Genomic DNA, 20,544 nt, shown 5'->3' with positions numbered 1-20,544 from the left:
TTAACTGTTTACTATGTTTGATTCACAGGTTTTTCTTTGATACAGACAGCGACTATTCAGGATAAATGAAGTTTACCCATTAAAGTGAAGGACTGTAAAGACAAAGAGGACTTTACAGGAGTAGGAGAAATGGAAAATATAGGAAATCTGTGGAACACAGAGTAAAGTATTGTACATAAGTAGACATAAACTGTTGTACATAATGTACAAATAAGAAATAAAAACAACAATTACAGCAAAATGTTTAATTTACAGAAAGAAAGAGGGCGCCAACATAAAGCATAAAGCCATTGATGCTGTTTTATTGCACACACTTGTGCTTAAAGGAGTAAAACAAGGTCGGCTGTTTTCTAAACGGAACCGGGCCGCAGCTCGGCGGACTCTGCCTGCCGTCAGTGTTGGGACGCGGCCCGTCGGCCGTTGTCATGGTGACGGTGAAACTCTTTAGCCTGCTAAAGTTTAGCTTCCAGCGGTTTGGTCCCTTTTTGGTCACCTTTCGGTCACCTTCCCGTCTGTCTGTGACCCTTTTCCGGTTTGGTGCTGGATGTAAAGTAAGTTAAGAGAAAGAAAACGAGCTTGAATAGAAGTTTTAATCGAAGTTATAAAGTCTGTAAAGTTTGATTCTGGTTCGTTGTTACCGTTAACAGCTAGCTAAACGTTAGCCTAGCTAGCTCAGGTTTAGCTCTTACTTCTTTTCAAGTCACGTAAATAAATATTTTTGGGTCGTTGTTCCCACACAAGTATATTTAAAAAAAAGACATTATGTATGAATATATATGTAATGATATTCTAAATCTATTTAATTCATTTAAATTTCATTCGTAAGTTCCTTTTATGGTACGTGGTGCCATAATAGTTAAGGTTTTCGTTTATTGGTTTACTAGTTCAGGATTCAAAACCTACAATTCAGGTTAAGGAGAAGAGAGTAATTCAATCATTGATAACTAAATGATTTTCAGTGTGAAACTCACAGGTCAGTGTGTATTTGACATGTGTGCTGATGGCTGAGCAGCCTGGAAATGTTGTTGAAATCAGCCAAAATGTGCTTCAGTTTGTGTGACAGGTCGAGATGAAGGCTGTGGTGACCCGACAGCACACCGCCTCCTTTCTGCCACAAATTCCCACCAACAGCAACAAATGGAAGGGAGGGACTCCATACAGGTGTGTTCAAAACCAAAAGATGGACACTGCTGGAGTGAAATGCTGTGTGTGAAATCTAATGCTGTGTGTGTTCTGCAGGGTGAGGCAGGAGAAGAAGTCAGATAAATCCACTCAGATTCTCTCCAGGGAACAGATAGCACAGTGAGTATGTGACACTGTGGATGAAAATGCAGCAGATCTTCTTCCAGACAAAGTTGAATATGTGGAATGTGTTGAGCGCCCTCTGCTGCCAACTATCATCTGACTCTGTAGTGTCGGTTCTCATACTGGATATTTTATTGTTATTTTGTTTTCTCCAGGTTCAGAAACAGTCTGAAACAGAACATCAGTGTGCAGTTGCTTCAAGAAGGCTACCACAGGTAACTCAGGTGTTAGTGATGCAGTCTTCAGTCTGAGTTAAAGTGCAGATACATGTTAAATGTAAATATATGCTTCTATGCCCATTTCTCATGTATTTATCCTGAGATTTGTTGTTGTTGTAATATCAAATGGCTGACTTCTTTTCTTTCTTCTTTCTTCTCTCTACCTCAGGTCTTTCTCTGAGTTTTTCTCTCTGCTGCAGTCTGAGCAGAGCCGGATTGAGGCGGCTGATCCCAGTTCAGACCTGAGGCTTCAGACTCCCCTGGAGGATCAGCCAGATAAACTGGAGGCCATGAGGCTGCACTTGAGTCATGCTGAGCAGGCGGAGAGGATTGGTACACATACACATGAAATTTAGATTAATCCAGTTTATATAAATGGAAAACAAGACATTTAGGTTAGCTTTTTTTTTAGATTGTTTAATATACAGTACATTAGATGAAATGGATACTATTGTAAGGTTTGTGCTGAATTTTCAGTTGTGTGTGTCTGTGCGTAGGCTCCTGGTCTAAGGTCTGTGAGCAGCGTCTGCTTGTGGCCCAGTTCTTCTCTGCTCCGGAGGATCTGTGGCTGCGTTTGCATTTCTACCACAGCTGTGCCGACAGAGAGCAGGGGGGGCGATCGAGACCAGCCACCGAAGCCCGGGCCTGCATGGCTGACATCTATCTGCAACAAGGTGGACAATACACACACACACACACACACACACACACAAAATGTTCTGTTGGAGGGACAAACACTGACATGACTGACATGTTTATTCTGTGACTCTCTGGGTGTGGTCAATAAATGTAAAGAGCTTGTGTTGATAAGAACCTAATGAGGTGAAGTGGATTTGGATTGTTGGCTGTTGTGTGAGTCTGTGAAGGTGGGGGGGCCTGCGGAGAGTCACAGGAGGGAGTGAGAACAGCGTGGGGAGGATGAAAAAAAGGAAAAGAGTCCCAAAAGCCTGACAATGACGACAATGGAATCACAAACAGAGCTGAACAAAGCTCATCCAGAAACATCGTCTCTATCCTGCAGGAGACCTGCTGGAGGCCACGCATCAGGCAGAGCTGTGCTACCAGCAGGCCGAGGACGGCGGCTGGCTGGACTCAACCGGTCGACCCCTGAGGCTGCGGGCCCAACAGACGCTGTGGGAGATCTACACCCGGCGAGCTGACGCTCTGCTGGACGCCGCAAAGTACAAAGAGGCCTTGAAGCTGCTCCACAGGGGCCACAGCATCATCACTGAGTGTAGGTTCTTCGTGATGTTCAGTTTTTACTGAAATTTGAAGATATAGGAGTTTTAACATAATATTTGTACCTGAGTTAAGAACCTGAAGGAGGGTTGGGGGGGTTACAGCGATGGTTCATACTGTCATTGATTCGATCTGTTGAATAGTTGATTGTGTGTTTCAGCTGAAGATAAACAGGGAGAAGGGGAGGCCACCTACCGACTGGGCATGGCCTATCAGCGCTCAGGAGATCATGACACAGCCAAGAAGGTAGGGATTAATGATCTGGGGATGTAAAAAGAAGCCACATTTACTGACTAAGGAAAATACTGAGAATTTAATCATTTACAGTCATGTCACCATTTTCTTTTGTCCAGTTCTTAAACACCAGCATGCAGATTTATGACAGACTGCAGGACGCAGAGGGACTAGTGAAGGCCTACAAGGTTTGGGTCACATCTGTGGAGAGGTACACACAAACACAAACCGAACTACCATAACCAAGAGGTACACATGCAACCAAGTGTTTGTGTGTGTGTGTGTGTGTGTGTGTGACAGTGAGGGAAACACACATGAGACTGTCCGGTGTCTGAAGAAGTTAATCGACATTGCTCAAAGCAACGGACTGAAACAAAACCTGACAGACGCCTTCCTGCACCTGGGCCATGTATACAACAAAGTGGTAACACACACAAACCTGCCTCATTACCGATCATATCAGAACAGAAAGAATTTCAAATGCACTTCTTTTGGACAAATCTCTCTCTCTTTCCTTCCCCTCAGAATCAGTATAGCAGAGCTTGTGACTTCTTTCTTCAGGGTTATGAAGTTGCCTGTAATATTGGAGACGTGTCTCTGGTGGAGAAAGCTCAGGTACACGTTTTTACATGTCACATCTGTGTGTGTTCATGTTGTCTCTCAGATGATGGTCACACACTAAGTTCAGTTCTCTCACGTGGAGTCATCAGCAGGTGGAGTTTGTCCTTTTTTTTATAGAACTGTAACATTATTTAGTTTCCCTAAAGACTTTTGACCACGTTAGCTTTAAGTTATTGAAATGAGCTGACCTGCTGCTGATGACAAATTAGGCCATCAGCCTCCAAGTCCCAGAAAACACCCCTGTGTCCGCAGATCCTCTGTCTGTCTCTGCCAGGTGTTGGCGTCCAACGCTCGAGGTCACACACTGATCAGAAGATACAGTGCCATCATGGAGTTGACCGCATCCACAACTCCACAACACCTGCTGGCCTGGAAAGAGTCCAGAGGACGTCAGGAGCTCTCTCCAGACTCTACAAATCCTGCTGCTTCTCCTGGTCCTGAGTCCTCATCAAGCCTAATAATTAGCTAATAAACAGATAATCTGGTAACCAGACGTCACTCTCATCAAATCACGTGGACCAACAGACACCGCTGCTGTCTGTCAGGAAATGATGAAGAGGTGGAGGAGGATGAAAGTCTGAATCTTTCACTGCAAAAAGCCTCCATTACAAATGATTAACAAGTTTAGCTTGATAAGATTTTCAACATCAATACAAACAATTGTAGAAAGTAAAAATGTCCACAGCTCAGTCAGATTTAGTTTTAAATACAATATTCCATGAGCAGATTCTGGTTAAAATCAGATGTATGTTTTAATTTGCTGGATGATTTACTGTCAATGAACCAACATATTTTTCTTATTCTGCTTGTTTTTTGTAATTATTTTTTACTTCTTTTTGTCATTTCCTCAACTGATTTAACATTCACTCAGCAGTGATTACTCTGTGAACACAATAACTGCATAAAATCTGTTTTTAATAATAAAAAGTGTTGTTTGTTTTAAGTATTCAACTGCAAAATTCAGTAAATTGGTCCAGTGTACTGGAGATGCTTTATTCAGTTTTATAAAGCCGAAGTCTGCCTTTTATATTTTTATCTATCTGTATACGGCCGGTGTTTCCCACAATGCCTTGCTGTGTTTTTATTTACGCCTCATTTTCAGCTGTAAAATCTGTTGCGCCTCTCTTTCAGCCTTTACGGCGGCGCGGAGGCTCACGTGTCCGGAAGTGGTTCCGGGTTTCCTCCTGGTCTGTCAGCGGATCCTCCGGGAGCAGCGGCCGGGCTGGTGTGTGCTGCCGGCGGGGTGAACCGGGGAGCCCCTCGGCGTGAAGATGGGCCTCCTGGCGCGGATCCGGAAGGAGTGGTTCATCATCGGCATCGTGCTGGTCATCTTATCGGCCAGACTGCAGCCCGGCTTCGGCGTCAGAGGAGGTGAGTGTGCCGGAATTTGGAAGTTAACCAGAGTCCCCAAACTTTCCTGTTTTCGGCTGATTTAATGAATCATCCACCCAAACAGCGGGGAGCTGCGGTCACCACCTCCGTGCCCGACTCGGAGAAAGTTTCTCTTTGGTTGTGTTGAAACAGATTCCGATTAACTTCAATTAACCGGACTGACTGACTGAAAATATCGGCAACAGAGAGGCCGTCAGGCCGGCCATGTCTGAATTTACTCCGGAATGTTTGTTTTTCATGAAGTGTGTGTGTGTGTGTGTGTCACACACCTGCCTCTGTAGCGACACGTTGCATTCAGCAGCAGTAATGTCATCACTCAGCTCAATCCTTCGCCCCCACCTGGCCCTCACCTGGCCCTCACCTGGCCCTCACCTGGCCCTCACCTGGCCCTCACCTGGCCCTCACCTGGCCCCCAGGTGTTCTGGGCTGACACGTTCACGTCCCTCCTCATCCTTTCTGTGGATCAGAGCAGCTCCTGTGCTGCCTTCAGGGGCTGCTTGTAAACTCCTGCTTCAAAAAGCGGGCTTCTTTAATGTAAATATAGAATTGTCTTTGCTTCTGCTGCTTGTTTATTTGAATCACATCCGTCAGTCACTCATCATCATGCAGGCAGAAATTTTAAATGAGTGCAAATATAAAGCTGAGATTTCAGATTCTGTGTCAACATGCTGTATTGACTTGTATTACACCCTAACTGTCACTTTTTTGGGGGGGGGGATTAAACAAAATGGCCAAACGACCGCCAGATTCATCTTATAAAATAGAGCTGGACCTTTTCTGGAACGTTGTGGTCTCAAACTTTTCTGGTCTCTCCCTCAGGTCCACTGAAGCCAGAGGTCACCATCGCCTACATTGCCGTCTCGCTCATCTTCTTCAACAGCGGCCTGTCGCTGAAAACAGAGGTGAGACAACACCTGAGTCCACTGTGGGTCACCTGACCGGGTCAGGTGGCTGACGGAGGTCTGTCCGTCTCTCTGCAGGAGCTGACCAGTGCACTGCTCCATGTTCGTCTCCACCTCTTCGTCCAGTCCTTCACCCTGGTCTTCTTCCCGCTGGCTGTTTGGCTGCTGCTCCAAGTGCTTGCACTGACCGCCATCGACCAATGGCTGCTCAGAGGGTAGGAAGTGTGTGTGTGAATGGCGTCCTTTATTCTGCTCCCAGCCTCACTGTACCTGAAGGGTGAGTTATGAACCCTGAAAGACTCACATTCACTGCTACTACAGACAGTCCTCTGTTTGTTGGGTGTGTGTGTGTGTGTGTGTTGGCTTCCTGTTGAAAATCAAAATTATGCATCAGTTGCCAAAAAAAAGCTGAGTGGTCATTGAAAGCATCGTTCAGTCTAGTGACTGCCCACCACATGGGGGCGCTTTAAAGTCAGAAATCACATTACAATGGAAACACTTCATGACGTCACTGCAGCCTCATGAAATCACCCCCCCCCATCATTATTGTTTTGAGTCGGATTTGACCAAATGTGCTTCAGCAGGAAGTAACTGTTGAGTTTATCTCCTGATGTGATCAGAGCTGAGCGTCTCTCACATTCGGACCTCTGAAGCCTTCCCATCCTCATCCTCCTCTTCTTCGTCATGTTGTGGTTGCCTAGGTTACAGACGGTGAGCTGCATGCCCCCTCCGGTCTCCTCCGCTGTGATTCTCACCAAGGCCGTCGGAGGAAATGAGGTAATGCACTGTTGTTTGATGAATGGAGCCGTAATAAGCAGGAAGCAGTGTGTTGGCACCTTGTTGTCATGGTAACTGATTGTATTTATATACTATATGTGTGTGTGCTTCTAGGCTGCTGCCATCTTCAATTCAGCATTTGGAAGCTTCCTGGTAAGACGTGTGTGTGTGTGACTGCCTGCTGGAGCTCTCATTTGTCCAACAGTAATAACACAGGCGCTCCGCAGGGAGGCCGAGCTGTAATCGTGTCTTTCTGTTCTGCAGGGAATCGTTGTGACTCCGGTGCTGCTGCTGCTGTTTGTAAGTCAGACCTGATGAGCTTTAAATCGAGCCTGAAGAGGACCCCTCCCTCCTCCTCAGCTCCTCCACAGATTTCTTGTGTGTCTCCTCTTCCTCCTCCAGCTCGGCTCTTCGTCCTCCGTTCCCTTCTCCTCCATCTTCTCTCAGCTCTTCATGACCGTCGTGGTGCCTCTGATTCTGGGTCAGGTGGGAAACTGTGATTCATCAGAGACTCAGCATTAAAAACTGTCCAAAGTGTAAACGTGTGTGTGTGTGTGTGTGTGTGTAGGTGTGTCGGAGCTTCCTCAGGGAGTTTCTGGAGCGAAGGAAACCTCCGTTCAGCGCCGTCAGCAGCGCCGTCCTCCTCATGATCATCTACACCACCTTCTGTGACACCTTCAGTAACCCCAACATCGAGCTGGACCCCACCAGCCTGATGCTGGTCGTCCTCATCAGTCAGTACTAAAGGAAAACTTTAAAGGCCTGTGCAGTCTAAAGGTACATTTTATTTTTGGTGCTGCAGTGAAACATTTCTCTGTCTCTCCTCAGTTTTTTCCCTCCAGATCAGCTTCATGCTGCTCACATTTGCCTTTTCTACCAGGTGAGTCACCTCCTTCCTCTCCTTCCTCCATCAGCGTCACATTTCACCGCCAGCTCTCCGTTTAGCTGAAGAACTGAGTCAGAAAATCAGAACAAATCTTTACTTCCTGCAGGTCAGGCTCAGGGTTCAGCCCGGCGGACACCGTCGCCATCATATTCTGCTCTACACACAAATCACTGACTCTGGGTGAGTTCACATCGAGCACCAAATCATCAGCACTTTGGTGGCTGGTCTAAAAGTTTATAGGAGGTGACGAAGCACGTTCAGCTCAAAGTGATCTCCTCCAGGTATCCCAATGCTGAAGATCGTATTTGAGGGCTACGAGCATCTTTCCCTGATCTCAGTCCCCCTGCTGATATACCATCCGGCCCAGATCCTGCTCGGCTCCATCCTGGTGCCGACCATCCGCAGCTGGATGACCAGCCGGCAGAAGGTACGTTTGTTTTTACGAGTGGCGCGTCTCTAATCCAACGCTCAGCGCGAACTAACCTCATCTTCCTGCTGGAGCCTAACTGGCATCCTAACACTAACCTCCTCACCTTGTCTCCTCCTTCCCTCCAGTCCAGTCTGTTGTTGAGATAGGGCCGAGTTCCAACACTGATGTCCTGAGTGAGTAGAGAGCTGACTCCGGAGCCACAACCTGATTTAATCTGCTAATTCTTCTTCTTCACAATTAGCTGCAGATCTGTTTCTGATTCAGTGTCAGTGAGTCCAACAGGAGCAGCAGCTCCCCCTGCTGGACTCACTGCCTCACTGTGTTGGGTCATTCTGGGTTCACAATGATGTCAACAATCACCTATCAGCTGCTGCTCCCAAGTTTTCTTCTAAATAATAACCGAATCAGAATGATCTCATAGTACAGAGAACTAAAACATGGAGAAGTGGTTTGTTTTCTTCATTTAATTCTCCCCCACAACAGAAAAATGGGATGAAGCATGTTTCACCTGGTGGAGGGTTCCTGTGAAAATGATTACATTCTGCCTTCTACTTCTGTCATCAGGCGGTGAAACTGTCCGCCCTGCAGCCCATCTGATCCGGATCATGTTTCTACTGTGATGCAAAGGTGGGAGGGAGGGATTCCAATCACATGTGCCTTATATCGACCAATCAACAGAGACCTCAGCGTCGCCAAGGAGACGGGGCTCGTTTGTCGTCTTGATTTCCTCCGATTCAGCGACGAAGAATTCTTCTTTTGTAATTTCATCATATGTTTTCTTTTATATTTAAAAGAAGTAAAAGTACACATTTTATTTTTATACAAATGACCACAAAAGCCTGCAACAGAAGCACAGCTGTTGGTTTTTGTTCAAGCGAACAGAAACTGAGAGAGCGGATGAAGTTACTGGGACCATTAGTTCTTAATTTTCTTGCTATTTTCTAGAATTTTCTACTTTCTTTCTTCTGACTGTTACCGCCAGGAAATATGGATGTTGGTTACATTTATGCTTTTGATAGAAACAAACTAATGCTGAAAGATTTGAGTTTTAAAATACAGTATAATATTCTTTGGGGTTTTTTTCCAACACTTTCTGAATAAGGTGGATGTCGACAAAAAGCAGTGCTGTTACAGCAGATCTGTGGAGCCAAATAATAAAGGTGTTAACTTATCGGATGTCACACTTGTCCAGTTTCAGATGTAGTGTCCTGGGAAAGGACTTCATCGTGGCTGAACTTGTCAGGCTGACAGTGAATGTATCTTTATTCCAACCAACACACAACTTCCATCGAGGACTGTGACTGTTACGTTTAGATCAGAGTATTTTCAGACAAACATTAAACTTCCTTTGGTGACCGGCTGATCTTTGGACAGCTTTGTCCCGTCCATTGTGTCCATGAAGAACGTTCCTACATCCACGATCACAATGACTCACACAGTGAAGTGATCCTTCAGTTTTGTTTTAGCTCTGTTTTTGGTCTCCACCTGCTCTTGAAGGAAAGACATTGCCGTTTAGCTGCTCTCTGACTGTCTGATAAGAATGAGATGACTGACTGTGAAGCTGAGCTGATGTCGTCTTTGGCCTAACTAACCCAACCTGTCCGAACCCTGATCAGCAGCTTTGTCTTCCTGGTATCTGTGGGGGTTAAAAAGATTTCTTATCTGCAGTTAGCTGCTCGTTTTCCTTCAGAAGCTCAGACATCAGTCTGCTCTTCTGTTGTTTATTTGAAAATAAAGGTTATAAGGAAACCTACAAACGCTGAAAGACAACGCTGGGTTGGCTGTTGCTCGATATGTTTTAACCCCACGTGTTAATTAGTTTGTTTTTCAGCAGAGTTATGATCAAAGTACTGGACAGAATTCCCGTAATATTTGATGGACAGATGGGACGTGAGCCAGAGAAGGAGTGGAGTGTTTCCATAAATGTGATCTTTATGACCACCCACCACTGTGTGTAAACACCGCCTCACCCTCAGTATTACTTCATATGTAGTTTCATTGAGTCAGTCCTTTACATTGTGTAACCAAAAAGCAAAAACACAGTCCAGTCCTGGACAGATGGCGTTTCTGTCACTCATTTGGTGAAGTAACACTAAAAGGCCTCTGCCATCAAACTAGACCCGAGTGATTTGGAACAAAGCAGCCATGAATCTTCAAACAACAAGAGCTGAAATGAAAAAATACACAGTGCGTGATACCGAACATTTACTTTATTAAGTCCATGAATGTAGCGTGAAAAGGTATAAATGTTAATATTCGTGATTCAGACAGCTAAATTGGCACACAAATCTATTTTAGATACGTTATCAGGTTGGATTTACAACCTTTGTGTCACTATTGTAGCTCACGTGCCATCGCTATGTGTCTTCCTGATTCACTACAAAAGAAGAACTGCGTGTCATCTGATCTGTAAACTCAGCAAACAGGCAGATTGTAGTTTTACCACAAGGAACATTTTCTTCATGTAATTTGAAATTTGCAAACCTCAGAAGGAAGAAAGTTCATATTTCTGTTCTTTAGTTAATAAAATAACTTCACATGTAACATCATTTTCACGCCAATCTAAATGTAACAGATTATTCACAAACATTCCTACGTGGATTTATGTGTGCTGTCTGTGTTTCAGTCTCCAGGTGATGTCAGTATGTCGTATTCTGCCAGAAGAACAAAACTGTTCTCTCTGATTTTCCGAACTCTGACCAGATCTCCACACTCCTGGACGTGGATTAGGCCTCTCTCTCTCTCACGGGCGTTCAGCGTCACCTCGGTCTGTTTGCCACAAGCCTGACGGTAGATGTATCTCACCCCAACCACCAGCAGCATCCCCAGGCCGGCCGAGCAGCCCAGCAGCATGCCCAGCTCCCAGGCGCTGTGTCTGGGGGTGACGTCTGGATACTTCCCCTCCTTGTCTGGAGTTCCAGGTGGGTTTGGAGGACGTTTGGGTTTCGAATCAGAATTGGGAACATTTGATTTCAAGTCATGGCCGAGATTTAGTTTGAAGTTTGGGTCGAGGTTTGGATGGGGTTCAGGGTTCGGGTAAGCGTGAACCACAGCCCTTTTTGGTGTTGGGGTAACGCTGGGTTCAGGATCAGATGGTGCCATGTGGGACTGGATTAGGATGAGCTTCTGGGAGGGCACAGCAGAAGAGGACGGACCGGGGGAGTTGTAGATAGAAGGAAGGGGAGCGGCTGCAGAGGGCCGCTGGTCAGCGGGGGACACAGAAAAGGAAGACGAGGAACCGAAAAGAGGCGCTGAAGGGGAGGAAGAAGCTGGTAAAGTAACTAAGGAGGAGGGGATGGTGGGGAAGGAGATCATCGAGGACGGAGTCAGTGTTGATGGTGGATAAATGGAGGAGTTTGAGGAAGTCTCAGGGTACGTAGAAGGTTTGACCGGAGGGGTGGAGATTGGAGATGGGGAGGGCAGAACAGAAAGGGCAGGAACGCTTTTGGGTTGGTTCTCCACTGACGAGGACGAGAAGTGGGTGAACAACGTTGACCTGAGAGATGGCTGTATTGATACCAGCGTTGGAGTCTGAATAATGGAGGAGGGGGACGATGTACGAGACGGTGAAGGGTGGAGTGTTGGCCCAGAGGGGGGAGGAGGGGGAGGAGGAGGAGGAGAGGGGAAGAAGGCAGGATGTGGATTGGTGGTTTGGCTCTTTATCTGAAAATTAAGATTTTTTTCATTACTGTCATCCGGTGTGAAGGTTGGGGCAAGGTTTGAAAATCGAAGACTCGCTAACGAAGTAGTTTGTCTCCATTCAGAGGTCGGGGAACTGGGGTGGGGCTGTGTTTGGGAAGAGACAGGTGAAGCCTCAGGTGCGTCAGTTTGGGTCTGAGGGGTGATCGGTCGGGGCAGGGAGGAAGGGGCAGTTTTGTGGTAAGGGTGAGGTGGTGTGGTTTGCTTTAGACCTGCTTTGAGTCCCGATGGACCGGTTGCAGGCTGAGATTCGGATAAATCAGTCTGGAATGGGAGGGCTGATGTCTCTGAGGAAAGAAACATCCGGTCGGTGTTACTGTGGGACTGCAGAGGGGGGTCGGATGGAAAGGGCCGAGGTGAGGAAGACGTCAGGAGATGGAGGAAGGACTCTGCTGGGCTGCTCCTCCGAGGCTGAGAGCTCACTGAAGTTGTCCTGTCCTGTATTAATTCTCCTGGGCTGTTGCTCGGGGGTCTTGGGAGATTAGTTTGGTCGAAGCGGTAGTTGGTTGAAGGTGTAGATGTTGCGGCTTTTGTCTGCAGCTTTATCTGCTTTTTTCCCACCTCAGCATCCTTCTGATGTGGTCTGGACACAGTGGAGGGTAGAGAGGGGGAAGGAGTTGTTACATTAAGTTTCTTGATCTTTAGGAAAGAATCAGTAGTGACTTCCTTATCAGCTGATGGGGAAGAGAAAGTGCGGAGAAAGTGGTTCGATAAGGAAAATGAGGTCACAGGGTTTTCTGTGTCAGTCCCAGCTTCTTGGCTTAGAACAGAGAGGGGAGTCTTTGGGCTGATGAGGGATGCTGAAGTCATAGAGCTGTTCACCGTTTCCACAGATATGGAGCTTTGGGTTGGACTGCTTTTTGACGTTGGGTGTCCTGCAGATTTGTTGTTTCTTTGCTGTAGAGCTGGAAGAAAAGAAGGTGAAAAGAGTCTGAAGAAGAGAGGAAGAAGACACCTGGTCTGAGTGCGGCACAGGTCACCTACCAGAGTGAGCAGTAATGTTTTCCTGCAGCGCAGAAACTGGACGCTCCGTGCTGCTAATCACATGCCAAAGTCCACGAGTGCCATCACGCACCACTGCAGACTCAATACCTGCCCAGTACACAAAGTAGGACTGCACCACTGTGATGCTGGAAGGACAGTGAAAGAGTTTTTAAATCACTGAGTACATATTTGAGCAGCTTGCACATGTCTTTGTCGTTCTTACTAGAACCTGATGTCGCCCTTCGGTGCATCGGGAGCTCGCCACACAAACGAAAGGTTCCTTTTGAGCTGTTTATCCGAGTGGGTGAGGGTGTCGCCCTCGGAGAGGCAGCGTAAGGTGTGGGTGCCGGGGGGCATGAGCGGCCACGAGCCCCCCACCGGACCCATTCCCACTCTTGTAGACTTGAGCCCAGGTCTGGCCTTCACCCCGACTCCGGCCCCGGGCCCAGCTCTGTCCACGCTCCGAGCCTGAAGCAGGAAACCCATGAAGTCCCGAGAACTTCGGACAGTCACTGAGGACAGCGGCAGCAACAGTGAGGAACCCGAGAGTTTCTGTAGAGTCCTGATGGTTCAGGAGTTTAAACAGACCAGCTAGGCTAACCGCAGACTAGAAAGGACGCCACTGTATCAAGAAGTCAGATCGTATTGAAGTCTATTGGAAAATGTCCCTTCACTTTTCGTTCTGCTCACAACTAAAAGTGAGTTAGTTAGTTGGTTAGTAGGTTAAATGATAGTTTCACCTGTGACCAGCTGTCCGGGCAGGTAGGAGGAGGCGGATGTACGCAGAGTGACGTGGCTGTGCCGCAGGTCCTGGGGCTGAGCCTGGATGTGGCCTGGAATCATTTCCTGACAGGAAGTGGTGCTGGCTCCGTGGGAAAACGAGGCAGTGGGCGGAGCCAGCATTAACAAGACCACACCCACCGCGAAACAGTACAGGACAGACTGCATCTCTACACACAAAGATAAATACACATAAGATAGGAGGAGTCATTTTCAAAATAAAGGCTTCTTAAAAGTAAACTACAAAAACTTCATTAGTGATGAAAAATGGATTAAACTGAAATATTGATTTCCATCCGCTGAATGATGAGCTGACTTCTGAACGCAGGCAGTTGGATGAATTTTACCTGGTGGGAATAAAACCTGCAGGATCTTAAATCTGGTCGTCTTCAGTTTGTAAAGATTCGTGGTGTCGCTTCAGTTCTCGTGCTGCTGAGTGAGGATGAGCTGGAGGTCTGGAGGATCTCAGGGTCCAGGATGTGGACATAGAACCAGAACGTGTAGAGCTGCGGTTTTATCTTCTCTCATGCAGTTTAAGAACTTTTAGCTCATCCTGAACTGAGTCAGCCTCTTTATTACTTCAACCCTTTTGCTCAGTTTGACTCTGTCTGATGTTTAAATGAAGTGAATTCACTGATGTGATTCTCATTAACAACAGTCATCTTCTTTTCTGACGTTTTCTTTTCTATGGGATTAATACCCCCCCTCCCAACACACACACACACAAACAGGATACACAGCAGCTGTAGACACCTCCCTCCAGGATCTACACCCACCCCCAGAGTCAGTGGCTGGAGAGGGGAAGGGAGCAAAAGGGAGAAGGACACTGAAAATATAAACGGAAGTAAGGAGATGCTGAGTCACCCCCCCTCACCGTCAGGAGTCTGGACTGTCCAGAGGTAAACACGCTGACATGCAGCAGTGGATAGTGAGGCTGTAAAAGGAATGATGTTCAGCACGAGGCGGAGAAACAAATCAACCTGTTAGTCTGGTTGAGTCGTCAGTCTTGTTCAGAGGGCTGAGAACACAGAGCTGCTCTGTCTGAAGCGAATCCAGTTCAGGTAGGTGTCCACTTTAACATTCATGCAATGAATATTCATGTTTTTCTTTGCTTTTGGACCTTAGACAAAAGCTGGTGAAGGAGTCGACAGATAAATAACTTCATTTTTTTCTTACATTCTTCACTCTTTGTTACAGTGCAGCCGTTTGATAAATTCACTTAAGTTAATTTTTTCCCTCATTAACGTTCACAGCACCCATTTTGACAGAAAAACATGGCCAGAAGTATTCAGACACTCGTATATTTAACTCAGCTGCTGTTCATTTGTTCTGATCATCTACACCTTCACTGGAGTCCAGCCGCGTTTAGTTAAACTGATCGGCCTTCCAGCTCACCGAACCAGGAGGCTGAAGGAACTGCCTGAAGTGCTCAGAGACACAATTGTGGCACAACACAGATCTGGCCAACGTTACAGAAGAGTTTCTGTAGACTGAGACACCATTTGGGATCCTCTGCCCAAATCCGGATGTGAAAAACTTGTTGCATGGCTGTATTAGCTTCTACTCAGCACTGAATACTCTCTGTTCTTTAATAAATCAGCAAAAAGTGTCTACATGTCTGTGTTTTTCTGTCAAAATGGGGTGCTGTGCACATTAATGAGGGATTTTATCAAACGGCTGCACTGTAACAAAGAGTGAATACTTTATCTTCCTGCTGTAAATTTGATTCATTTTCAATCTATTCAAGAGCTAAAGATCAAATCTGCTGGCTCGTGAAATCCAAACTGTAGACAAGTTTTACTTCCGTATTCGACATTGTTTTGACAGTGCACATAAAACTGACCTTTGGATGTTTGTCTAAAGGCTTTCAGTGAAGTTGTAAAAACTTGCAGATTATTAGGGAAGTGTTGGCTGAGGATATAAACACACAGTGATTGGACCTCTGTTTTTATTTTTATTTTCCTGCGCTGTCAGTGTGAATTTCCCGGTCCGAGATGATCTTGTTTGAGTAGTTGTTGGGATAAGCATCACGTTTCTCCCTCCAGGCTCTCTTTCATCGTCTACACAAAGATCGCTGCTGCTCGATGCATTGACCCACTACAGCAGCAGAAACCAGGTGAGACAAACGCACTCCACCTGTGCTGCAGGCAAAGCATGCTGGGCCACGACAGGAGCGACCGGCTGAGTCTGTGAAGTCTGGGCATGCTTCGTTAATAGCAGTAAATCTTTATTTTAAATATAAACCACGAGGAAGCTGCCCAGACTGGAACAGGATTCGTTTTGTTGCACAACAAAATTCTTCTCATCTGTTTCTTGCAACAATTGTGTGGTTTCATACCTTTGTGTTATTGTGCCCCGTTGTGTTTGGCTTTTTATTCTGGTTAGTTGATACATGATGAAGTCAGAGTCTGAATGTAGCATCATGTTCAAGTCTTTTCTTTTTCTGTTACCTTTGTGTGTTTGCAGGAAAATGAGGTTGTCTGTGTTGTTTACGCTTCTGTTGACTGTTCTCACCGAGGTGCTCAGCTCAAGTAAGACAAATGTATAAATGCAGATAAAAAACAGAAGAGGAATACCACAAATGCAAAAAGGGGGACAACAAGGGGACAAGAATTATTACAAAGAGCCGTACAGAGAGAGAAAGCCACCAAAAAGAGCTAAAAAAACAACACACACACAGAAAAGACAGAGCAGACTGACAGATTCATCGGCTCTCTGTGTGTTTTCTAGCTGATGTGTCAGCAGGACGGGTGGCGGCCTCTCGTTGTCCACCTCAGTGGCTCCTGTTTCAGAAGAGATGCTTCGGTCTCTACCCCGTTTGGAGCTCCTGGAGCACGGCTCGTGTAAATAACTGCAAATAACACATTCAAATTCACACCGCACCAGATCCAAGTGAGCTCTGACTGTGTGTGTGTGTGTGTGTGTGTGTGTTAGTCTCTGTGCTCTCTAACAGGAGGTAGTCTTGTGTCACTTCACAGTCCAGAGGAAACGCACTTTGTGCAGCAGCTGGCGAACACCTACGGCCCGGCCTGGTTGGACGGAAGTCAGGTGTCCCAGGTCAGATGTAGTTCTTCAGGGGGGGCTCATGACCTTTACCTTCTTACTGACCCCCCCTCTGTGTTTCTGTCTAAAGAATGAGTCCTGGGTTTGGAGCGACCACTCAACCTTCAGCATCGGAGGCTCAACCAATCAGAGGAGGGAGGACTCCATAGAGGGCGGGGCTTGCATGGAGATGAACCCAGAATGTAAAAAAATTATTGTTGACGGTTAATATGACCTGCTCTGTTCTCTGTCCTGATTGGGTGGTACAGTTTGTCAATCACACCGTAGCCCCACCCCCTAACCCCTCCCCTGCTCCCTGGTCCGTTATCTTACAAATTTAAAAAATTAACATCATGTTGTGTTGAAGACTGTCGACTAGAGACTGATCAGGGAGGAGGAGGGACATTTTCCCATAGACTTCAGTACGATCTGTCTTCTTCTGTCTTGGTCCACCTTAATGTTCTGTGTAGATGGCGGGCTGCACGTCGCCCCCTGCTGGGAGTTGAGGTTCTACATCTGCGCCGTCAGGGCGAGGTAAGACGCCGCCTTTCAGCTGCAACCTGCTGGGACTGAAATCTTCGCTGAATTGTAATCTCTGCTTTCGTCACCAGTCACATGATGGCACGTGGCAACAGGAAGGCAGAGGAGTCAGGTGAGAGATGGCTGAAGCTGCGACTCTTCGACAGACACTAAACACCACTCTGACCTTGACCTGATGATTGTCTCCGCCCCTCTCAGACTTGGTCCCCGGGGTCAGTCTGTTTGACCTCATGTGGCAGCACAGTGAGCGGCTGCCGGAGGAGATCCTCCGCTCGTCCTCCGTCCTCAACGGGCTGCGGTCTGGAAACCTGACGGAGCGCTGCTACATCAGCTTCATCCAGCAGGAGGCGCTGTACCTGTACAGAGTCAGCAGCACTCTGGAGGTCAGAGGTCATCATGTGTTTCTGAAACGTTACCTGACCTCTTTTTTCCTGTGCTGTCAGTGCGAGGTGATCTTTGGAATAACGTTTCTCACGTTCTCCCTCCAGGTGCTCCTTCGTCAGCTACACACAGCAGAACATATACGATCGCTGCTGCTCGACACATTGAGCCACTACAGCAGCAGAAACCAGGTGAGACAAACCCTGCAGGCAAAGCATGATGGGCCGTGATGAGGCCGTAAATTCACCTACTCCTTCTGTGTCTGCGCTCAGAGGCTCCCTCCTCCCATCCTCCCCAGCTGGCTCCAACTGTCCCTGCAGTCTTTCCACTCGGTGGTGCTGGAGGAGCCTGTTTATTGGTTGGTGGCTCTGTCAGCTCGGGCACGCCTCCATCACTTCTTGGCCGAGGAGCTGCTCCCTGCGGGGGGCAAAACCACTTTCCAGCAGGCGTCCGGGTCTGCGGTGGACTACATCTACCAGGACTGGGCCAAAGACAGTCTGTGGTCGGTCAGCTGGACCAGCAGGTACGACTGCACCAGTTCAGAGCCGGTCACCAGTCCACTCATCGCATTTTAAAAGATCTGAGACCTTTTCATGAAATCATTAAAGGAACCATGTTGGATTCAAGAGTGTGACCTGTAAAATGATGGAACAAGAACTCAGATTGTTTTAATGAAGTAAAAAGTGAGAGTGACTCGGGGGGGCTGCTGTTGTGGGACTGTGATGTTTGGAACTGATGAGGCACAACGTCTCTGACCAAACCTACGTCCTGAGTTCAGTTGTGTGACGGAGAATATACACAGACAGACACACACCCTGAGACAATATTATTGAAACTGACAAGTGCTGTCTGGTTTGTGTGTCAGCTGTGTTTCTGTGTGCGTTTCTGTGTGTACATTTTGACTCATACGAGTAATCGAGTAAGAATAATAAACAAATGATCACAAATGAGATATTTACTCAAAGACAACAGGTGCTCTCTCCAAATGGACAAAGCTCGTCGTTTTAAAGCAGTTTGTGTTCTGTTTGTGTGTGAACAGGTACAAAGAGGTGATAGACAAACATCAGAATAAAATGGACGCTTTCAAAGCCATCGACACCTTCAGACAGCACATGATGAACCAGAAGAGTTTCTACAGAGCAGCGTAAGAGCACGACCGTCTGAGTGTTGCTTCACTGATCCACCGATGTGTCAGCTCCAGTCTGAACATGTCTTTGTGCTGCAGGGACTGTGACACCGAGGGCGACGGGTGACGAAGACGACGACGACGTGGGCCACCGGTGAAGATGACTCAAACTGGCTAACAAGTCAGCTGTGTCAGAAAAAAACATTTTTAAAGTAGACGATTCAAACTGATTTTATGGTGGGTTTCTTGTGTTTTTTTAACTCGTCCGGTAATTTTCTGAAATCACAAAACCCAAAGCCGTTATTTTTTTATATACGGTGGAGCTGAATGATTAGCAGGCTCGTTACAGGTCACTCAGGGTCACAGTGTCAGCGTAGCTTCCTCCTCTCCCTCCGGTCTGACAGCCAGCGGACCACGAACGCCTGTCGACAAACCGAGACAACATGTTCTGGACTGTAGGAGGGAAAAACACATTCGACGTGTTTAGGTTGACTGGTTGCATTAGATTAGCTGCTGTTTATCCCACAAAGGGCCCATTTAGTGACAGCAGCCGTCCACGTACACTCATCGGTGGACTGTAAAAGTCAAGAATGGGAAATAGTCTCATTCTCAGCAAACGTCCTGGACACGTTAAAGGAAGGACGAAAATAAAAAATATGCAGCGATCAGACTGGATGATGGCGACCAGCTGAAGGGTTACAAACAAGTCAGTTGTGTGTCTGTGGCTGTAGTTGTTGTGTGTCCCACCTCCCGCAGCTGTCTGTCGCCCCCTGCAGGCGGACCCAGGTCATCACAGCCAGTCGGTGAAACTGCAGTTTTTGGACATTAGTTGTTTGTTTCCACTTTATTTCTTTTATTCGGCATTCATTCTGTTACAGTATTTCATTCCTGGTTCATTAACTTCATTATTTCTAAACAACCAGATCTGATCGGTCACTCTGATTTTCCCTCCTTCAACGGAGACGGAGACATTTCTAACCTCACTGACACTTTTTATTTTAAATGTCTAGTTTGGGCGGAAAAGAGTAAAATCAAATGTGTGTGTGTTTTCTGCTTTGTGTGCTGATTAAAAACACAAATGAAGGAATATTCCAGCTTTTTCCTGACAGCTGCTGAACTTTCCTTCTGTTCTGTCGTCTGATCGTGGGGTCAAAGGTTAACAGTGAATATCCCACATTCAACCCTCTGTGCACGTGTGGGTACAAGACCGGGCACAAGACCGGGCACAAGACCGGGCACGGGCGTGTGTGTCGGGTTCAACCTGTCCTGCCCTTCTGCACACACACACACACACACACACACACACACACACACACACACTCACACACTCACACAGACAGACAGACACACACACAGACACACACTCAGTCACTCACACTAACTCACACACACACACACACACACTCACTCACACTACCTCACAGACAGACACACACACTAACTCACGCACATTCACACACACACACACACACACACACACACACACACACCGGGGGGGGGGGGGCGGAAACCTCCATCTGCCCTGCTCGGTGACCGACCCGTCATCCTCGGGCTCGGGGAAGAACCGGGAAGAACCGGGGAGAACCGGGGAGAACCGGGCCGGACCGCCGTTCTGTGATTAATTCGGTTTTGTGTTTTTTCTCGGAGCTTTGTTTGACTTCCAGCTGCCGGCGGGAATGTCCGGGAGGAGGCGGGCGGAGGGAACATGGAGCTCCGCGGTCTGTCGGTAGGCTCTGCCCCGGACTGCAGCACCGCCGCCTCAGACACCTGCCCTCCCGGTACCGGTAAGTCACGGAGCCGGGACCGGCCGGGACGAGCCGGGAGGAGCGGCTCCCCCCCACCGGCCGGGGCCGGAGGACGGTTAGCGGCGGCCGGCCGTCGATGCTAGCTGACCCGTGAGAATGACTCCTCAGGTCCCGGGAGGTCGGGTTACCGTGCAGCCATGTTGGGGGAGGGAGGGGGCGAACGGCGGGGGCTGCTGACACCTG

General features: G+C 47.4%; 5 protein-coding genes and 1 long non-coding RNA gene across 9 annotated transcripts in view; 3 read left to right on the top strand and 3 right to left on the bottom strand.

Moving 5' to 3' along the window:
• The window catches only part of LOC115058578 (myelin-oligodendrocyte glycoprotein-like), a 279,510-nt gene that overhangs the window by 91,070 nt on the left and 167,896 nt on the right, over positions 1-20,544 (bottom strand). The gene's annotated exons all lie outside the window — the stretch shown is intronic.
• Positions 914-4,416, top strand: ttc29 (tetratricopeptide repeat domain 29). The gene is made up of 10 exons (XM_029525958.1): positions 914-1,161; positions 1,240-1,302; positions 1,461-1,520; positions 1,693-1,856; positions 2,021-2,197; positions 2,545-2,757; positions 2,923-3,008; positions 3,116-3,420; positions 3,522-3,611; positions 3,892-4,416. Exons 1-8 carry the CDS (start codon positions 1,070-1,072, stop codon positions 3,236-3,238), a joined length of 978 nt encoding a protein of 325 aa, XP_029381818.1. The 5' UTR covers positions 914-1,069; the 3' UTR covers positions 3,239-3,420; positions 3,522-3,611; positions 3,892-4,416.
• Positions 2,315-5,406, bottom strand: LOC115058597 (uncharacterized). Its single transcript, XR_003842125.1, has 3 exons — positions 5,279-5,406; positions 2,958-3,023; positions 2,315-2,785 (listed from the first exon to the last, which is right to left on the bottom strand). It is a non-coding gene; the product is annotated as an uncharacterized LOC115058597 (long non-coding RNA).
• On the top strand, positions 4,732-9,685 carry slc10a7 (solute carrier family 10 member 7). Of its 3 annotated transcripts, XM_029525952.1 has the most exons (13): positions 4,742-4,988; positions 5,829-5,911; positions 5,990-6,126; positions 6,613-6,688; positions 6,803-6,841; positions 6,953-6,988; positions 7,091-7,174; positions 7,257-7,422; positions 7,517-7,568; positions 7,681-7,754; positions 7,856-8,001; positions 8,130-8,177; positions 8,569-9,685. In XM_029525952.1, the coding sequence occupies exons 1-12, from the start codon at positions 4,889-4,891 to the stop codon at positions 8,148-8,150; spliced, it is 1,014 nt and encodes a 337-aa protein (XP_029381812.1). In that variant the 5' UTR covers positions 4,742-4,888; the 3' UTR covers positions 8,151-8,177; positions 8,569-9,685. The 3 variants fall into 3 exon arrangements, 2 of the variants coding, with proteins under 2 accessions (XP_029381812.1, XP_029381811.1); XM_029525951.1 differs by lacking the exon at positions 8,130-8,177 and having other exon boundaries at positions 4,745-4,988; positions 8,569-9,683; XR_003842113.1 differs by lacking the exons at positions 7,517-7,568; positions 8,130-8,177; positions 8,569-9,685 and having other exon boundaries at positions 4,732-4,988; positions 7,257-7,465; positions 7,856-7,923.
• reeld1 (reeler domain containing 1) lies at positions 10,357-13,635 on the bottom strand. The gene is made up of 5 exons (XM_029526878.1): positions 13,428-13,635; positions 13,147-13,199; positions 12,911-13,089; positions 12,688-12,833; positions 10,357-12,608 (listed from the first exon to the last, which is right to left on the bottom strand). The coding sequence occupies exons 1-5, from the start codon at positions 13,633-13,635 to the stop codon at positions 10,627-10,629; spliced, it is 2,568 nt and encodes an 855-aa protein (XP_029382738.1). The 3' UTR covers positions 10,357-10,626.
• LOC115058559 (uncharacterized) lies at positions 14,239-19,639 on the top strand. 2 transcript variants are annotated; one of them, XM_029525943.1, is made up of 13 exons: positions 14,241-14,528; positions 15,513-15,583; positions 15,934-15,998; positions 16,198-16,310; positions 16,402-16,524; positions 16,601-16,712; positions 16,980-17,043; positions 17,121-17,161; positions 17,248-17,432; positions 17,538-17,621; positions 17,703-17,953; positions 18,470-18,574; positions 18,656-19,639. In XM_029525943.1, the coding sequence occupies exons 3-13, from the start codon at positions 15,938-15,940 to the stop codon at positions 18,681-18,683; spliced, it is 1,167 nt and encodes a 388-aa protein (XP_029381803.1). In that variant the 5' UTR covers positions 14,241-14,528; positions 15,513-15,583; positions 15,934-15,937; the 3' UTR covers positions 18,684-19,639. The 2 variants fall into 2 exon arrangements, with proteins under 2 accessions (XP_029381802.1, XP_029381803.1); XM_029525942.1 differs by having other exon boundaries at positions 14,239-14,528; positions 15,513-15,998.

The sequence above is a fragment of the Echeneis naucrates genome, chromosome 18, assembly GCF_900963305.1.
Source record: "Echeneis naucrates chromosome 18, fEcheNa1.1, whole genome shotgun sequence".
Taxonomy (NCBI): domain Eukaryota; kingdom Metazoa; phylum Chordata; class Actinopteri; order Carangiformes; family Echeneidae; genus Echeneis; species Echeneis naucrates.
The sequence above is the reverse complement of the archived record's forward strand: the minus strand, read 5'-3'. Positions and strand labels throughout refer to the sequence as shown.

Coding starts and splice junctions, on each gene's coding strand:
- reeld1 (XM_029526878.1), bottom strand. CDS start 13,635: ATGCAGTCTGTCCTGTACTGTTTCGCGGTGGGTGTGGTCTTGTTAATG. Junction 13,200..13,427: donor GCCCGGACAGCTGGTCACAG/GTGAAACTATCA, acceptor CGCTGTCCTCAG/TGACTGTCCGAAGTTCTCGG. Junction 12,834..12,910: donor AAGGGCGACATCAGGTTCTA/GTAAGAACGACA, acceptor CTGTCCTTCCAG/CATCACAGTGGTGCAGTCCT.
- LOC115058559 (XM_029525942.1), top strand. CDS start 15,860: ATGATGAAGTCAGAGTCTGAATGTAGCATCATGTTCAAGTCTTTTCTT. Junction 15,999..16,197: donor CACCGAGGTGCTCAGCTCAA/GTAAGACAAATG, acceptor TGTGTTTTCTAG/CTGATGTGTCAGCAGGACGG. Junction 16,713..16,979: donor CATGGAGATGAACCCAGAAT/GTAAAAAAATTA, acceptor TGTTCTGTGTAG/ATGGCGGGCTGCACGTCGCC.
- ttc29 (XM_029525958.1), top strand. CDS start 1,070: ATGAAGGCTGTGGTGACCCGACAGCACACCGCCTCCTTTCTGCCACAA. Junction 1,162..1,239: donor AAGGGAGGGACTCCATACAG/GTGTGTTCAAAA, acceptor TGTGTTCTGCAG/GGTGAGGCAGGAGAAGAAGT. Junction 3,009..3,115: donor ATCATGACACAGCCAAGAAG/GTAGGGATTAAT, acceptor TCTTTTGTCCAG/TTCTTAAACACCAGCATGCA.
- slc10a7 (XM_029525951.1), top strand. CDS start 4,889: ATGGGCCTCCTGGCGCGGATCCGGAAGGAGTGGTTCATCATCGGCATC. Junction 4,989..5,828: donor CGGCTTCGGCGTCAGAGGAG/GTGAGTGTGCCG, acceptor TCTCTCCCTCAG/GTCCACTGAAGCCAGAGGTC. Junction 7,423..7,516: donor GATGCTGGTCGTCCTCATCA/GTCAGTACTAAA, acceptor GTCTCTCCTCAG/TTTTTTCCCTCCAGATCAGC.